The sequence below is a fragment of the Coregonus clupeaformis genome, chromosome 7, assembly GCF_020615455.1.
Source record: "Coregonus clupeaformis isolate EN_2021a chromosome 7, ASM2061545v1, whole genome shotgun sequence".
Classification (NCBI taxonomy): Eukaryota; Metazoa; Chordata; class Actinopteri; order Salmoniformes; family Salmonidae; genus Coregonus; species Coregonus clupeaformis.
The window spans coordinates 48,237,711-48,256,856 of record NC_059198.1 but is presented as its reverse complement, the minus strand read 5'-3'; the positions used below and the strand labels follow the sequence as shown (position 1 = coordinate 48,256,856).

Here is a 19,146-nt window from a genome sequence, read left to right as displayed (position 1 = left end):
TCCCAGAATTTCTCGGTTAGTGCGCTGATTGACTCTGGTGCCGACGAAAGCTTTTTGGATAGAGAGTGGGCTCAACAAATGGATTTGGAGACTGTTCCTATGGACTGTCCGCTGCAAGCTAAGGGTCTAAATGGACAATTGTTGACCCGTATTACCCATCAGACTGTTCCTGTTTGTCTTAGAGTATCGGGAAATCATCAGGAGAACATCCAATTCCATATTATCGACTGCCCACAGACCCCCCTGGTCCTTGGTATCCCCTGGCTCATAAGACACAATCCACACATTGATTGGGTGACAGGTAGAATTGTTTCATGGAGCACATTTTGTCATGTGAATTGTTTGTGTTCTGCTCAGACTCCTGCCAGTACTGTGCCTCAACCTCCACTGGAGTCCATTGATCTTTCTGCTGTTCCTGACGTGTATCATGACCTGGCATCCGTTTTCTGCAAACACAGAGCTACTTCTCTTCCTCCTCACCGGCCTTACGACTGCGCCATTGACCTCCAGCCAGGAGCCCCGCTCCCCTGCAGTCGCCTGTACAATCTCTCCCAGCCGGAGACGGAGGCTATGGAGAACTACATTCGGGACTCCTTGGCGGCAGGTATTATGCGTCCTTCCTCGTCACCTGTAGGAGCGGGATTCTTTTTTGTTGCTAAGAAGGATAAGACCCTCAGACCCTGTATTGATTACCGTGGACTTAACAACATCACCATTAAGAACAAGTATTCTCTGCCTTTGATTAATTCTGCTTTTCCCCTCCTTCATGGTGCTACCATCTTTACGAAACTGGATCTACGAAATGCGTATCACCTGGTGCGCATTCGTAAGGGTGATGAATGGAAGACTGCCTTCAACACACCCTTGGGACATTTTGAGTATCTGGTTATGCCTTTTGGGTTGTCCAATGCCCCTGCTGTTTTTCAGGCACTAGTCAATGATGTCCTTCGGGACATGTTGAATCGGTTTGTTTTTGTCTATCTGGATGATATCTTGATTTTCTCAGAGTCCTCCCAGGAACATGAACTGCATGTGCGCCAGGTGTTGCAAAGGTTGTTGGAGAACAAACTGTTTGTGAAGATGGAGAAATGTGAATTTCATGTGTCTGAGACCTCTTTTTTGGGTTACATCATAGCTCAGGGGGAGTTGCGGATGGACCCAGCTAAGATCTCTGCTGTCACGGACTGGCCAGCCCCCTCTACCCGCAAACAACTTCAACGATTCCTGGGGTTTGCGAACTTCTATAGGAGGTTCATCAAGGACTACAGCCGCATTGCGGCGCCACTCACCGCTCTCACCTCCATCTCACGACCGTTCGCTTGGAATGAAGGGGCCGAATCAGCGTTCGAAGAACTGAAACATCGCTTCGCCTCGGCTCCCATTCTGATGCAGCCGGACCCCGACCGCCAGTTTGTCGTGGAGGTGGATGCATCCGACACTGGGGTAGGTGCGGTGTTGTCACAACGTTCTCCTGAAGATAACAAACTGCATCCCTGTGTTTTTCTCTCAAGGAAACTTTCTCAGGCAGAGAGGAATTATGATGTTGGCAATCGTGAACTGCTCGCCGTTAAGCTGGCTCTCGAGGAGTGGCGACATTGGTTGGAGGGGGCGGAACAACCCTTCATCGTTTGGACGGATCATAAGAATCTGGCTTACCTCCAGTCAGCGAAGCAGCTCAACCCCCGTCAAGCCAGGTGGGCACTATTTTTTGGGAGATTCAATTTTTCTCTGTCTTACCGTCCTGGGTCACGCAACGTCAAGCCTGACGCTCTGTCTCGTGTTCATTCGGCTGTTGATACTGGTAGTAACCCTGAACCCATTTTGCCTCCTACCTGCAGTATTGCGGTCATCACATGTGACATCGAGGGGATTGTTAGACAGGCTCAACATCATCAAGCTGACCCTGGGAGGGGTCCTCCTAACCGGATGTTTGTCCCTGAGTCTGCTCGCTCCCAGGTACTTCAGTGGGCTCACTCGTCTCCCCTTACCTGTCACCCTGGAGTTTCGCGGACCCTTGACTTTGTGCGACGGAAGTTCTGGTGGGCCACGATGGAGGCGGACACTCGAGCCTTCATTGCTGCTTGTACGGTATGTGCACGAAGTAAGAACTCCACCCAGGCCAGCGCTGGTCATCTACGACCTCTACCTATACCCAGCCGGCCCTGGTCACATATCGCTATGGATTTTGTCACTGGACTTCCCCCCTCGTCTGGAAAGACTGTCATTCTTACGGTGATTGATCGTTTTTCTAAGTTCGCTCATTTTTTGGCCCTACCTAAACTGCCCACTGCCAGAGAGACGGCTGATATTTTGGTTGAACATGTGTTCCGCTCTCATGGTCTACCCACGGATATTGTCTCTGACAGGGGTCCCCAGTTTGTCTCCCAGGTGTGGAAAGCTTTCTGTAAAGCTTTGGGCATTACATCCAGCCTGTCCTCTGGATATCACCCTCAGACCAACGGGCAAGCCGAGAGAGCGAACCAGGAGATGGAGACCGCTCTTCGCTGTGTCACAGGGTCTAACCCTGGGTCATGGAGCTCCATGCTCCCCTGGGTGGAATATGCTCATAACACCTTGACTAACGCTTCCTCTGGTTTGTCTCCTTTTCTGTGTGCTCTGGGTTATCAACCTCCCCTGTTCCCTTCTCAAGAGAGGGAACTGGCGGTACCCTCGGTGCAGTCCCACATGCGCCGCTGCTTCAAGGTCTGGAGGAAGGCCAGGGTAGCTCTGTCCCGAGCTTCGGCGTATATGCAGAGGCAAGCCAACCGTCACCGGTCCCAGGCTCCCGGTTACTCTCCTGGTCAAGAGGTATGGCTGAAGTCACGGGACCTTCCATTGAAGGTGGAGTCTAAGAAGATGGCGCCTCGTTTTATAGGACCGTTCAAGATACTGTCTATTGTTAACCCCTGCGCGGTTAAGCTACAGCTTCCTGCCTCCCTACGGGTTCATTCCACCTTTCATGTTTCCCAGATTAAGCCTGTGTCGGTTAGCCCTCTGTGCCCGCCCTCTCGTCCCCCTCCTCCGCCCAGGATCGTGGGTGGGGGTCCGGTCTACACTGTCCGGCGACTTCTGGATGTTCGCCGCCGGGGTCGTGGTTTCCAGTACCTGGTGGATTGGGAGGGTTATGGTCCTGAGGAACGTTCCTGGGTGCCCAGGAGCTTCATTGTGGATCCTGCTCTGGTCCGAGAGTTTCATAGGTTACATCCCGATAAACCCCGTCGGCCGCCAGGTGGCGTCCGTAGAGGGGGGGTACTGTTAGGCCTACTGCTGCTAGGTAGCTCTCTCTCTGCTCTCTCCCTCCCCTCTGTCTGTCCTTGATTGCAGGAGTGAAGTCTGGTGTGCGGGAGTCAGGGTTCCAGCTGCAGCTCATTCACCATAATCACCTCAGCCTTTAAGACCCGGTCAAACTTACCACTCATCGTCAGATCATAGTCAAGACGACCATATATTAGGAACCTGACTCCTGCCTCCGCTTCACTCCTGCCACCACCATCCTGCTCTCCACTACCGGACCTCCCTTTTGGACACACCACGGACACTAGGCCATTACGGTACCACACCTGCCCTGACCTGGATCTGTTACCCTCCCTGTAACCTGGACTTGCTCTTCCCCTATTATTGGAAACCTGGACTATTGAACATTGTAAATAAACCTGTTAAACCTTCTCTGGCTTGGTGTACTTGTCTGCATTTGGGTTCTATCCAGTTAAATCATAACAAAAACAAAATTAAATCATTTTTAGACAACTTCCTGGACTAAACGTTCCACTGTAATAGTGAAGGTGTAAACTTGGCAGTAGAAAACCAAAACAGTATATTTGACCTCAGCTTCCCTATCAAATCTAAAAATCTCTAACAGAAAACCAAAGAAAAGTAACAGCAGTGACAAATGGTTTGATGAAGAATGCAAAAATCTAAGAAAGAAGTTGAGAAACCTATCCAACCAAAAACATTGAGACCCAGAAAACCTGAGCCTATGCCTTCACTATGGTGAGTCACTAAAACAATACAGAAATACACTATGGAAAAAGATGGAACAGCATGTCAGAAATCAACTCAATGTAATTGAAGAATCCATAGACTCTAACCACTTCTGGGAAAATTGGAAAACACTAAACAAACAACAACACGAAGAGCTATCTATCCAAAACGGAGATGTATGGGTAAAACACTTCTCCTATCTTTTGGCCCTATATCAATGAACAAACAGCAAAAAAATATACATGATCAAATGCAAATCTTAGAATCAACTATTAAAGATTACCAGAACCCGCTGGATTCTCATATTACATTGAATGAACTACAGGACAAAATACAAACCCTCCAACCCAAAAAGGCCTGTGGTGTTGATGGTATCCTCAATGAAATGATAAAATATACAGACCACAAATTCCAATTGGCTATACTTAAACTCTTTAACATCATTCTTAGCTCTGGCATCTTCCCCGATATTTGGAACCAAGGACTGATCACCCCAATCCACAAAAGTGGAGACAAATTTGACCCCAATAACTACCGTGGGATATGCGTCAACAGCAACCTTGGGAAAATCTTCTGCATTATCATTAACTGCAGACTAGTTCATTTCCTCAGTGAAAACAATGTACTGAGCAAATGTAAAATTGGCTTTTTACCAAATTACCGTACAACAGACCACTTATTCACCCTGCACACCCTAATTGACAAATAAACAAACCAAAACAAAGGCAAACTCTTCTCATGCTTTGTTGATTTCAAAAAGCTTTTGACCCAATTTGGCATGAGGGTCTGCTTTTACAAACTGATGGAAAGTGGGGGAAAAACATACAGCATTATAAAATCCATGTACACAAACAACAAGTGTGCGGTTAAAATTGGCAAAAAACACACACATTTCTTTCCACAGGGCTGTGGGGTGAGACAGTGATGCAGTTTAAGCCCCACCCTCTTCAACACATATATATATATATATATATATATATATCAACGAATTGGCGAGTGGCACTAGAACAGTCTGCAGCACCTGGACTCACCCTACTAGAATATGAAGTCAAATGTCTACTGTTTGCTGATGATCTGGTGCTTCTGTCATCAACCAAGGAGGGCATACAGCAGCACCTAGATCTTCTGCACAGATTATGTCAGACCTGGGCCCTGACAGTAAATCTCAGTAAGAAAAAAGAATGCTGTTCCAAAGAAGGTCCAGTTGCCAGGATCACAAATACAAATTGCCATAGACACCGTTGCCATAGAGCACACAAAAAACGATACAGACCTTGGCCTAAACATCAGCGCCACAGGTAACTTCCACAAAGTTGTGAGTGATCTGAGAGACAAGGCAAGAAGGGCCTTCTATGCCATCAAAAGGAACATAAATTCGACATATCAATTAGGATCTGGCTAAAAATACTTGAATCAGTTACAGAACCCATTGCCCTTTATGGTTGTGAGGTCTTGGGGTCCACTCACCAACCAATAATTCACAAAATGGGACAAACAACTAATTGAGACTCTGCATGCAGAAATCTGCAAAAAGATCCTCTGTGTACAACGGAAAACACCAAATAATGCATGCACAGCAGAATTAGGCCGATAACCGCTAATTATCAAAATCCAGAAAAGAGCCGTTAAATTCTATAACCACTTATAAGGTAGCGATTCCCAAACCTTCCATAACAAAGCCATCACCTACAGAGAGATTAACTTGGAGAAGAGTCCCCTAAGTAAACTGGTCCTGGGGCTCTGTTCACAAACACAAACAGACCCCACAGAGCCCCAGGACAACAACAACAACACAATTCGACCCTACCAAATCATAAGAAAACAAAAAGAGAATTACTTGACACATTCGTAAGAATTAACAAAAAAACAGATCAAACTAGAATGCTATTTGGCCCTAAACAGAGAGTACACAGCGGCAGAATACCTGACCACTGTGACTGATCCAAACATAAGGAAAGCTTTGACTATGTACACTCAGTGAGCATAGCCTTTCTATTGAGAAAGGCCGCCGTAGGCAGACCTGGCTCTCAAGAGAAGACAGGCTATGTGCACACTGCCCACAAAATGAGGTGGAAACTGAGCTGCACTTCCTAACCTCCTGACAAATGTATGACCATATTATTAGAGACACATATTTCCCTCAGATTACATAGATCCACAAATAATTTGAAAACAAACCCAATTTTAATAAACTCCCTTATCTACTGGTTGAAAAACCACAGTGTGCAATCACAGCAGCAATATTTGTGACCTGTTGCCACAAGAAAGGGGCAACCAGTGAAGAACAAACACCATTGTAAATACAAATTCAACCCATATCTTTTATTTTTTTTATTTTTTATTTTTTTGTACATATTTATATTAATTTATTTTCCCATTTGTAACATTTCCACATTGTTACAACACTGTATATGTACATAATATGACATTTGGAACTTCTGAGTGTAATGTTTACTGTTAATATTTATTGTTTATTTCACTTTTGTTTACTATCTACTTCACTTGCTTTGGCAATGTTATCATACGTTTCCCATGCCAATAAAGTGCTTAAATTTAATTTAATTGAGAGAGAGAGAGAAACATATTGGCCCTTGGGTATTGTCCTTTGTGTTTTGTTGGGCCATTTGCCATGCGGCCAGAGGTGACAGAGAGCACATAAAATAGGGCAGAGCCTAATGCTATGTCCTTAATTACGACCTATTCCCTATATAGTGCACTATACAGGGAAAGGGCTGCTGTTTGGGACTCAGCTAATGACTAATGGCAGACGAGAACATATATTGTACTTTCTTCTTCTGTTTATTACTATTTAATCAACTGTGATATGAGAAAATGTGTCATGTCTTAGCCATTGGCTTCCTACACCAGTAATCTATCATGCCAAGTAATGCGACAAATTACAAACATCATACAAATGCCATGCCATTTAATTAGAAATCCAAACACTGGAGCTTAATTTAAACCTAATAACATACTTTCAGTCAAAACCCCACTGTGGCCAAAGGAGGTCAGATTGCAAGATTGCAAAAAGAAGAGTCTATACAGACTGAAATGCCATCCTAGAATATCCCATCTTGAATAGACAACGCCTTTTTATGCATAGCTTGTAGGCCTACAGCATACTAGCTAGCTACCCTCTGAACCCCACTATATTGCAAACATAAAGCCTGTATGTAGGCCTACAGTGTACTAGCTAGCGGGGTAGTTCCACGAAGAGTGCCTTTTGTGTCCCTTTGATATTTTAAGTAGCAATTGTGAACCAATGTTGAATTGTAAAAGCCTGTTATATTTAATGAAGTGCCCTTTAATAAAGACAACGTGGAGAATTCAATAAATTTGATGTTTTATATGAATAAAGACTTCCATTCACCCTCAGTGATTTCTAGGAAGATTTTAACCCACTTAACCCCAAAATGTCTTTAAGTTTTCTCCATCATTGTAAAGTCCTAGTTATTTCGTTGCTTTGACAAAGTAATTTCTAAAGATTAATATTTCATTAATGCGATTAATAAATAATTTACGTTTGTCCCTCATTTTAAGATCAACCCTGTTACATGAACTGAACTATCCTTTTAATATGGTGAAACTATTTTTTAAATATATGGGCCTGGAAAAAGGAGACAAAGGGCTGCGAGATATGGGTTTGATCCTAGACACATGAAAAGTGGGATGTATACGGAGGGTACGGGGCAACAGAAGATGAACAGCAGAGGGGCTAATGATCTTGAAGATGGGGAAAGGGCCAATAAACCAGTTCGAAAGTTTGTGGGACTCCACCCCGTGGGGCAGATCTCGGGTGGACAGCCATACCTTCTGCCCGAGACGATACGGGGGAGCCTAGTCGATACCTGGAGGTGGTATTGAGATGAGCCGACCGGGCTCTCCTCCAGGCACGACGACAGCAGCGGACAAACATCTGGGCCGAGGGTATGCCGACCTCTTCCTCCGGGAAGAGCGGGAGCTGATAACCCAGGGAACACTCAAAGGGCGAAAGACCCATGGCAGATCAGAAAAGGGTGTTGCGAGCGTATTCGTTCCAGACTAGTTGCTGGCTCCAGGTGGTGGGGTTGGCTGCGACCAGGCAGCGCAGAGTCGTCTCCAGGTCTTGGTTGGTTCGTTCCGACTGGCCATTGGACTGAGGGTGGAAGCCAGAGGACAGGCTGGGCGACGACCCAATTAGTGTCCAGAACGCCTTCCAGAACCGGGACAAGAACTGAGGACCACGGTCGGAGACCATGTCCACTGGGAGTCCATGGATCCGGAAGAAGTGCTGCACCATGAGCTGGGCCATCTCTTTGGCGGAGGGTAGCTTGGGGAGAGGAATGAAGTGGGTGGCTTTGGAAAACCAGTCCACAACTGTCAGAATGGCGGTGTTGCCATTAGACGGGGGAAGACCCATGACAAAGTCCAGGGATATTTGAGACCAAGAACAGTGAGGAACAGGCAGAGGTTGGAGGAGACCAGCCGGAGCTTGCCAAGGAGTCTTGTTCTGCGCACAGATCGTGCAGGCGGCGACGAACACGGAGATGTCAGGAACCATGGTAGGCCACCAAAAGCATTGTAGCACAAAGGCCAGGGTCTGACGATAGCTCGGGTGACAGGCAAGCTTGGAGGAGTGGGCCCACTCCAGGACCGCGGAGCGGACAGCGTCAGGAACAAACATCCAGTTATCTGGGCCCCCACCGGGGTTTGACTGGGAACGCTGCGCCTCCCGGACCTGCTTCCCTATTCCCCAACGGAGTGCCGTCGCCAAGCACGAGGTGGGAAGGATGGTCTCGGATTCCAGGGGTGTAGCCGTGGGGCTATACCGGTGTGACAGCGCATCTGGCTTGACATTGTTGGATCCCTGTTGGTATGAGAGGGAGAAGTTGAACCGGGTGAAAAGCAGGGCCCACCTAGTTTGCCTGGAAATGAGACGCTTGGCGGTGCAGAGATATTCCAAGATCTTGTAGTCTGTCCACACAATGAACAGATGTTCCGCCCCATCCAGCCAGTGCCTCCACTCCTCCAACGCCATCTTCACTGCGAGAAGCTCACGATTCCCCACATCGTAATTCCTCTCCGTAGTGTTGAGGCAATGGGAGAAGAAGGCGCAGAAATGTAACTTGAGGTCCAGGGCCGAACGCTGGGACAGGACCGCCCCCATTCCCACATTCAAAGCTTCGGCCTCCACCACGAACTGGCGGGAAGTGTCAGCATGAACCAAGATGGGAGCAGTGGTGAAGCGGTGTTTGAGGTCCCGGAACACCCAGTCAGCAGCTTGGGACCATGTGAACGGAACCTTGGGAGAGGTGAGTGCAGACAGGAGGGAGGCCAGGGTGCTGTAACCCTGGATAAAGCGGCGATAAAAGTTGGCAAATCCCAGGAAACGTTGCAGCTGCACTCTGGACGTAGGCTGGGGCCAATCCACCACTGCTCTCACCTTCCCGGGATCCATCTGTACACTCCCATGATGATGTAGCCCAGGAAGAAAATGGTGGAGCGATGGAATTCACATTTCTCCGCTTTAACAAAAGCTAGTATGGCCCATCAGAGTACTCGCTCCTATCGGTGAGCCTGGTCTTTTAGTGGACAGGTGGACAGAAAATGACCAGTAGTCCCGCAATACAGGCAACTCTTCGTGTGACGCCTGTATTGCCGTTCGGCTGGAGACAGCCTAGCTCTGCCTAGTTGCATCGGCTCGGGAAGAGGTGAATCGGCAGACTTCGGAGACTCTCGGGGGATCTCGGGTAGCCTCGGGTTCTCTCGGCAATGGAGCCATCGGGGACTTCCGGGATACCTCGCGGGCGAGTGGAATCTGACTTCCTCTCCTTTCTTCGTTCCTGTAGTCGCCCATCGATCCGAATGGTCAAGGCGAGTCGATATCCGTCGGTAGTCCCTGGGCTGCAAGCTCGTCCTTTACTTCCTCCAATACTCCATGCAGGAACGTGTCGAACAGTGCTTCCGGGTTCCAGGCACACTCAGCTATGTGGGGAAATCCACTGCATAGTCTGCCACACTGGGGGATTCTTGCCGAAGCTGGAGTAACTTCCGGGCAGCCTCTCTCCCGGACAATTGAGCATCGAAAACCTTCTTTATCTCCTGCATGAACTCCTCCAGACTGAAGCATACAGCCGACTGTTGTTCCCCCACTGCCGTAGCCCAGGTGAGAGCCCTCCCGGACATCAGCTTGATGAGGTACGCTATCTTAGAGCGGTCCGAGTGGAAGGAGCAGGGCTGCAGCTCGATGATGAGCGAACACTGAGTGAGAAATGCCCGACAGTTAACAGCCGGGTTACTGAGGGGCTGGGAGGTTACCGTCATGGTAGGCTGCCTAACAGACAACCCGCGGGAATGCTCCAGCAATGTGTTAAACACTCGGTCATGGCGTTCGGCCAAGGTCTGGAACCCTTCCATGAGACCACGAAGCAACTCCTCATGCCTTCCAATGGTGGCTCCTTGGGAGGAGATGGCGTCGCGGAGCTGGTCCGTGTCTGCTGTGTCAGTCATAGCCAGTTCGTACTATCACGTTTCAGGAGAGACCCAGATGCAGACAGTGTCGAAGTAACAAAACTTTATTACATAAACAGGGGTCAGGCTAACGACAGGTCAAGGGCAGGTAGAGGTCAGCAATCCAGATCAGAGTCCAAAAGGTACAGAACGGCAGGCAGAGGTCAATAATCCAGAGTGGTATGACAAGGTACAGAACGGCAGGCAGGCTCAGGGTCAGGGCAGAAAGAATGGTCAAAACTTGGAAAACTAGAAAACAGGAACTTGAGAAAGACAGGAGCAAGGGGAAAACCGCTGGTAGGCTTGACAAAACAAAACAAACTGGCAACAGACAAACAGAGAACAGGTATACACAGGTATAAATACACTGGGGATGATGGGGAAGATGGGCGACACCTGGAAGGGGGTGGAGACGATCACAAAGACAGGTGAAACAGATCAGGGTGTGACAGATAAACAGTCTAAAAATGTTTTAACTATTAAAATGTTTTTGTGAAGTTTGCATTCAATTCCCTCTCCCTGTCGCACACAACCACCTTCCATTTCCCATGTCACATATGGCTGATTTAAAGGAAAATTCCACTCTAAAACTAATCTTTTGGTATTTGTTGACAAAGTCCCAAAATGATTTTCTTGTCAGCAATCAAGTTGTCAAGATATGTAACTTTAAAAATAGAGAAATCATCCCCGTATGATGCATTTTTCATCATATGAAACACAAAATGCATCATGCAGGGATGATTTCTGTATTTTACATTTACATTTACGTCAGATGCTCTTATCCAGAGCGACTTACAAATTGGAAAGTTTGAAATTTTGAAAGTTATATATCTTGAAAACTTGATTGGTGACAAGCAAAACATTCTAGGGCCATGTCAATAATGGACTAATGAAAGAAATACCAAAACATAGTTATTGGGTTGTCACGGATGCCGCCGAGGCTGCTCCTCCTCCTTGCTCGGGCAGGCTTCGGCGTTCGTCGTCCCCGGAGTACTAGCTACTACCGTTTGATGTTTTCGATGTTTGTTTTGTCATGTCTAGTTAGTGCACCTGTTTCGTATTCTGTATTGATTATGTCACCTATAAGTTCCCCTATGTTATGTTTGTATCTTGTGTGTTATTGTTCCACCTGTCGTGTATGGATAGGTTCGGCGCCTTGGCTCTACGTTGTTGTTTTACGCACTCCGCGTATTTTGACTCTTCGTGTTGTTTTACGCACTCCGCGTATTTGTTCGCCTCCAGTGTTTTGAGGCCGTTTATTTTGTGTACTATTTCAAGTGTTAGTAAAGTCATCTTGACCTATCCTCTGTGTCCTGCGCTTGACTCCACCACCGCATCCACATCAGCACACTCTGACATGGGTGGACTTTTCCTTTAAAATGAAATTGTCAACCCTGTTTCGGTCAACCTGTTACGGTCAACCCTGTTACGGTCAAACCTGTTGCTTTATTTGGCACTTAATAGGCACTTACTATAGTCATACTTTTTTTAATTAAAACATTTGCTTTTTATGGCAGAATGTTAAAATTAGGGGAAATCAAACGTTGTTTTTTGGGGCCAAGGTACACTTCTCAAAAGGTACCGAATTGGTGGAACGACCCAGCTACCCTCTGAGTCCTACAGTGTACTAGCTAGCTACCCTCTGAGCTCCTTCATTGCAGTATTTAAGCCTCGTTCTTATTGCTCTCAGCTGGAGCCATGTAACATGAGATGTTGCCTCTATATAATCCCTGTTTCGGCAATCCAATTATAGCGTTTTCTACAGTGGTTGGTTAAATTTACCACTTTAATCACTGGAATCAATCAATATGCGGCTCTACTGCATGACCAATGAATGAGGGAGCAGAGCATGAGCCGCCTCTGAAAATCCTGCAGGAGAGACCCAGGCAGGCTACTCACCACCATGAACAGAACAAGCCCCACAGCAGAGTTGAATGCCTACTTCCCAAATGGCACCCTACTCCCTAGTGTACTACTTTTGACCAGAGCCGAAAGGAGTCTATAGGGTGCCATTTGTGATGAACTCTAGTATCACAGCATCATCAAACGATATGCATGTACTGTAACACGCTATTAACACAGGGCATTATTTGGCCCTTCAGAATCTCCTCTTAACTGTATAAGCCAGCCCCACATGGTAATACTGTATTTTCATGTCTAAAACAGACCAGAAGGGTCAATTAGATGTTTACTGTGCATTTTTTCATGTTATACTGCTGGCATATTTTAATACGTACTTCTACTTTGCCCTCAGTGACTGTACTTGTCCATGGTGAGCAATCAAAAATTATAATAAAGTTTGATTAATAACAAGCTAAAATTGTATTATTCTCTTAACAGAAACATTTTACGATATGATTATAATTATTATTCTGACTACATGTTTCTTATTATAGCTGCATGGTGTCAACAAGAGCGGAGCATTTCGCTAATTGCACCTATTGTGAAGAAGAAAGTGTGTAGCATCAAGGGGCTAACACCTGTCTGATACCCTGCAATGCACCAACTCAATAGATGGATTATCTCTGATCAAATAAAGAAACGATGTATTCTCGTAGCTAGTCATGTTGTAAAATCAAAACATGTATCTCAGGTATCTAGAATATGTGGCATTAAATCTTGACGTAGTTCCTTAGTGTGCGTCCCAAATGGCACTCTATTGCCTTTATAGTGCACTACTTTGGACAAGGGCCTCTAGTCAAAAGTAGTGCACTATATAGAGAATAGGGTGCCATTTGGGACGTTGCCTCACTGTCTGTTTAAACTACCCCTCAGCAAACCCTAAAACCCCTTCAGATAGGACTGCTTCATCGCTCATGTATATTACCGACTCGCTCTCTGTGAATGTTTTATTTTGTTAACCAAATTTCTTTTAGCCTTTTTTGGATTTACATAATGATAATATCATTGTCTAAATCCCAAAAAGGCAAAAAATAAATGTACTAATGGGATTTACTAATGTGATCATTTGAATGCAGCATGCATAGGTCTGAATTTTGTTGATTTGTGAGTTAAAACTGCACTGAGGCAGAACCTGTAGAGCAGGGGTGTCAAACTAATTTTGCCCCAGGGCCCACATTCAGTCTTCAACAAGGTCCGGAGGGCTGCACAGACTTTTGTTAAATATTTCCTCATTGTCAAAATTAGCAATACAGTGCATTCGGAAAGTATTCAGACCCCTTGACTTTTTCCACATTTTGTTATGTTACAGCCTTATTCTAAAATGGATTACATTATGTTTTCAGCTCATCAATCTACACACAATACCCAATAATGACACAGTGAAAACAGGTTTTTAGACATTTTTGCAAATTTATTAAAAATACAAAACAGAAATACCTTATTTACGTAAGTATTCAGACCCTTTGCTATGAGACTCGAAATTGAGCTCAGGTGCATCCTGTTTCCATTGATCATCCTTGAGATGATTGGAGTCCACCTGTGGTAAATTCTATTGATTGGACATGATTTGGAAAGGCACACACCTTCCTATATAAGGTCCCACAGTTGACAGTGCACGTCAGAGCAAAAACCAAGCCATGAGGTCGAAGGAATTGTCCAGAGAGCTCCAAGACAGAATTGTGACGAGGCACAGCTCTGGGGAAGGGTACCAAAACATTTCTGCAGCACTGAAGGTCCCCAAGAACACAGTGGCCTCCATCATTCTTAAATGGAAGAAGTTTGGAACCACCAAAACTCTTCCTAGAGCTGGCCACCCGGCCAAACTGAGCAATCGAGGGAGAAGGGCCTTGGTCAGGGAGGTGACCAAGAACCCGATGGTCACTCTGAAAGAGCTCAATAGTTCCTCTGTGGAGATGGGAAAACCTTCCAGAAGGACAACCATCTCTGCAGCACTCCACCAATCAGGCCTTTATGGTAGAGTGGCCAGATGGATGCCACTCCTCCGTAAAAGGCACATGACAGCACGCTTGGAGTTTGCCAACATGCACCTAAAGGACTCTCAGACCATGAGAAACAAGATTTTCTGGTCTGATGAAACCAAGATTGAACTCTTTGGCCTGAATGCCAAGCATCACGTCTGAAGGAATACTGGTATCATCCCTACGGTGAAGCATTGTGGTGGTGGCAGCATCATGCTGTGGGGAGGTTTTTCAGCGGCAGGGACTGGGAGTCTAGTCAGGATAGAGGGAAAGATGAACGGAGCAAAGTACATAGAGATCCTTGATGAAAACTTGCTCAGGACCTCTAACTGTGGCAAAGGTTCACCTTCCAACAGGACAACAACCCTAAGCAAACAGCAAAGACAACGCAGGAGTGGCTTCGGGACAAGTCTCTCAATGTCCTTGAGTGGCCTAGCCAGAACCCGATCCAACATCTCTGGAGAGACCTGAAAATAGCTGTGCAGCGACACTCCCAATCCAACCTGACAGAGCTTGAGAGGATCTGCAGAGAAGAATGGGAGAAACTCCCCAAATTAAGTTGTGCCTAGCTTGTATAGCATCAAACCCAAGAAGACTGGAGGCTGTAATCGCTGCCAAAGGTGCTTCAACAAAGTACTGAGTAAAGGGTCTGAATTTCTTATGTAAATGTGATATTTCTGTTTTTTTTATTTTTAATACATTTGCAAACATTTCTAAAAACCTGTTTTTACTTTTTCATTATGGGGTATTGTGTGTAGATTGATGAGGGGGAAAAAACTATTTAATCCATATTAGAGTAAGGCTATAATGTAACAAAATGTGGAAAAAGTCAAGGGGTTTGAGTACTTTCCGAATGCACTGTATAGACAGTTGAAGTCGGAAGTTTACATACACCTTAGCCAAATACATTTAAACTCAGTTTTTCACAATTCCTGACATTTAATCCTAGTAAAATTTCCCTGTCTTAGGTCAGTTAGGATCACCACTTTATTTTAAGAATGTGAAATGTCAGAATAATAGTAGAGAGCATGATTTATTTCAGCTTTTTATTTATTTCATTACATTCCCAGTGGTTCAGAAGTTTACATACACTCAATTAGTATTTGGTAGCATTGCCTTTAAATTGTTTAACTTGGGTCAAACGTTTCGGGTAGTCTTCCACAAGCTTCCCACAATAAATTGGGTGAATTTTGGCCCATTCCTCGTGACAGAGCTGGTGTAACTGAGTCAGGTTTGTAGGCCTACTTGCTCGCACACTCTTTTTCAGTTCTGCCCACACATTTTCTATAGGATTGAGGTCAGGGCTTTGTGATGGCCACTCCAATACCTTGACTTTGTTGTCCTTAAGCCATTTTGCCACAACATTGGAAGTATGCTTGGGGTCATTGTCCATTTGGAAGACCCATTTGCGACCAAGCTTTAACTTCCTGACTGATGTCTTGAGATGTTTTTCAATATATCCACATAATTTTCCTTCCTCATGATGCCATCTATTTTGTGAAGTACACCAGTCTCTCCTGCAGCAAAGCACCCCCACAGCATGATGCTGCCACCCATGTGCTTCATGGTTGGGATGGTGTCTTCGGCTTGCAAGGGACCCCCTTTTTCCTCCAAACATAACGATGGTCATTATGGCCAAACAGTTCTATTTTTGTTTCATCAGACCATACTTTTCTCCAAAAAGTATAATATTTGTCCCCATGTGCAGTTGCAAACCGTAGTCTGGCTTTTTGTGGCGGTTTTGGAGCAGTGGCTTCTTCCTTACACTAGTCGGAAGTTTACATACACCTAGGTTGGAGTCATTAAAACTCGTTTTTCAACCACTCCACAAATGTTTTGTTAAAAAACTATCGTTTTGGCAAGTCAGTTAGGACATCTACTTTGTGCATAACACAAGTAATTTTTCCAACAATTGTTTACAGACAGATTATTTCACTTATAATTCACTGTATCACAATTCCAGTGGGTCAGAAGTTGACTGTGCCTTTAAACAGCTTTGAAAATTCCAGAAAATGATGTCATGGCTTTAGAAGCGTCTGATAGGCTAATTGACATCATTTGAGTCAATTGGAGGTGTACCTGTGGATGTATTTCAAGGCCTACCTTCAAACTCAGTGCCTCTTTGCTTGACATCATGGGAAAATCTAAAGAAATCAGCCAAGACCTCAGAAAAGAAATTGAAGACCTCCACAAGTCTGGTTCATCATTGGGAGCAATTTCCAAACACCTGAAGGAACAACGTTCATCTGTACAAACAATAGTATGCAAGTATAAACACCATGGGACCACACAGCTGTCATACCGCTCAGGAAGGAGACGCGTTCTGTCTCCTAGAGATGAATGTACTGGTGCTAAAAGTGCAAATCAATCCCAGAACCACAGCAAAGGAACTTGTGAAGATGCTGGAGGAAACAGGTACAAAAGTATCTATATCCACAGTAAAACCAGTCCTATATCGACATAACCTGAAAGGCCGCTCAGCAAGGAAGAAGCCACTGCTCCAAAACCACCATAAAAAAGCCAGACTACAGTTTGGAACTGCACATGGGGACAAAGATCGTACTTGTTGGAGAAATGTCCTCTGGTCTGATGAAACAAAAATTGAACTGTTTGGCCATAATGACCATCGTTATGTTTGGAGGAAAAAGGGGGTTCTTGCTAGCCGTATGGGTGCTTTGCTGCAGGAGGGACTGGTGCACTTAACAAAATAGATGGCATCATGAGGAAGGAAAATGATGTTGATATATTGAAGCAACATCTCAAGACATCAGTCAGGAAGTTAAAGCTTGGTCGCAAATGTGTATTCCAAATGGACAATGACCCCAAGCATACTTCCAAAGTTGTGGCAAAATGGCTTAAGGACAACAAAGTCAAGGTATTGGAGTGGCCATCACAAAGCCCTGACCTCAATCCTATAGAACATTTGTGGGCAGAACTGAAAAAGAGTGTGCGAGCAAGGAGGCCTACAAACCTGACTCAGTTACACCATCTCTGTCAGGAGGAATGGGCCAAAATTCACCCAACTTATTGTGGGAAGGTTGTGGAAGGCTACCCGAAATGTTTGACCCAAGTTAAACATTTTAAAGGCAATGCTACCAAATACTAATTGAGTGTATGTAAACTTCTGAACAACTGGGAATGATGAAATAAATAAAAGCTGAAATAAATAATTATCTCTACTATTATTCTGGCATTTCACATTCTTAAAATAAAGTGGTGATCATAACTTACCTAAAACAGGGAATTTCTACTAGGATGAAATGTCAGGAATTGTGAAACACTGAGTTTAAATGTATTTGGCTAAGGTGTATGTAAACGTCCGACTTCAACTGTATGTGTATTGGGCAACATGCAAGTCTCTGCTTGCATGGAAACATATGGTCCATGTTGTGTCACGTTGGCCATCATTTCTGCGTTAACAATGTTGGTTTGATGTCCTGCCAACAGGTGTATCGCCTGCGGCCAAAGAAAAGCCTTCTTATGTGGTGCTAGTTTGCATCCCAAATGGTACCCTATTCCCTTTATGTAGTGAATAGAGTGCCATTTGGGATGGACACATAGCGATTGTACACAGAGAAGCTGCACTGTGAAGTGGAGAAAGAACTGGGTCAAGCCAGTTCATATGCCCCCAAGCTGACCTGTCAGACTAAGTCAGATTTTGCAGATTTGCAGTTTCTTTTTACTTAAAGGGATACTTCAGATTTTTTTTTTCACAATGAGGTCATTTATCTACTTCCCCATTGTCAGATAAACTAGTGGATACCATTTTTATGTCTCTGGGTCCAGTATGAAGGAAGTTAGAGGTACTGTAGTTTTGCAAACCACTGCTAACCAGCGTTAGCACAATGACTGGAAGTCTATGGGTATATGCTAACATGCTATCCCTTTAAGTAAAACATGCACATGCTAAAACAGTGCATTTAGAGCATTATTACACTTATGTGAGCATACAACCATCTGTGAGCAGACATATCTGGAGGTAAATGTACCTATGTGCTGGATGTACCTATTGTTGGGAGTGCAGTCATGTAGGTGATATGCACATCCCAAATCCCTAGCTCTTTCTACAGAGCTGGGGCAGAAAATGCACTACTTTGTATATACTGTGTGTGGTTTTAGCAGCACATATCCTACTATGTGGGGGGTTTTCTTTGTATTTTGTGAGTGCAGTCAGTTCCATTGACTCGCTTCATGAACTGCCTTTACTTGAAACTGTTCTCCCCCAGTGGTCTCATTGAATCATTAGCGGAATCATTGTTTGGACTGAACCTGTCCTTTCCCTCTTGTCTTGTAGCTGCACACTGATCTGGATAAGGGTGAGAGCGAGGTGAAGTACACTCTCATGGGAGAAGGGGCCGGCTCCATTTTCACCATCGACGCAACTACCGGGGACATCCATGCCTTAAGAAGCCTTGACAGGGAGGTGAAGCCTTACTACACCCTCCGTGCTCAGGCTGTCGATATCGACACCAACAGGCCCCTGGAGCCCGAATCAGAGTTTGTAATCAAGGTCCAGGACATCAACGACAATGAGCCAAAGTTTCTAGAAGGGCCATACACAGCCAGTGTCCCTGAGATGTCACCTGTAGGTAAGAAGAAATATCACAAAAGACTGTGTGTCGGTCCCAAATGGCACCCTATTCCCTATATCGTGCACTACTTCTGACCAGAGACCTATCGGGCCCTGGTGAAAAGTAGAGCACTATGTAGGGAATAGGGTGCAAATTAGAATGTAAACAAAATATCACAAAATGCTTCAATTACCTGCTAAACTTGACATAACAAAATAGATGCA

The 19,146-nt window shown here is 45.2% G+C and overlaps 1 protein-coding gene across 2 annotated transcripts in view; it reads left to right on the top strand.

The window, feature by feature from the left end:
- LOC121569815 (cadherin-12-like) overlaps positions 1–19,146 on the top strand; it is a 202,591-nt gene that overhangs the window by 114,738 nt on the left and 68,707 nt on the right. Inside the window, exon 3 of one of the 2 annotated variants that reach the window (XM_041881034.2) lies at positions 18,646–18,940. The exons of the other annotated variant lie outside the window; for it this stretch is intronic. Coding sequence (XP_041736968.1) covers positions 18,646–18,940 — 295 coding nt within the window. The remainder of the gene's footprint in view (positions 1–18,645; positions 18,941–19,146) is intronic. 2 annotated transcript variants of the gene reach the window in all.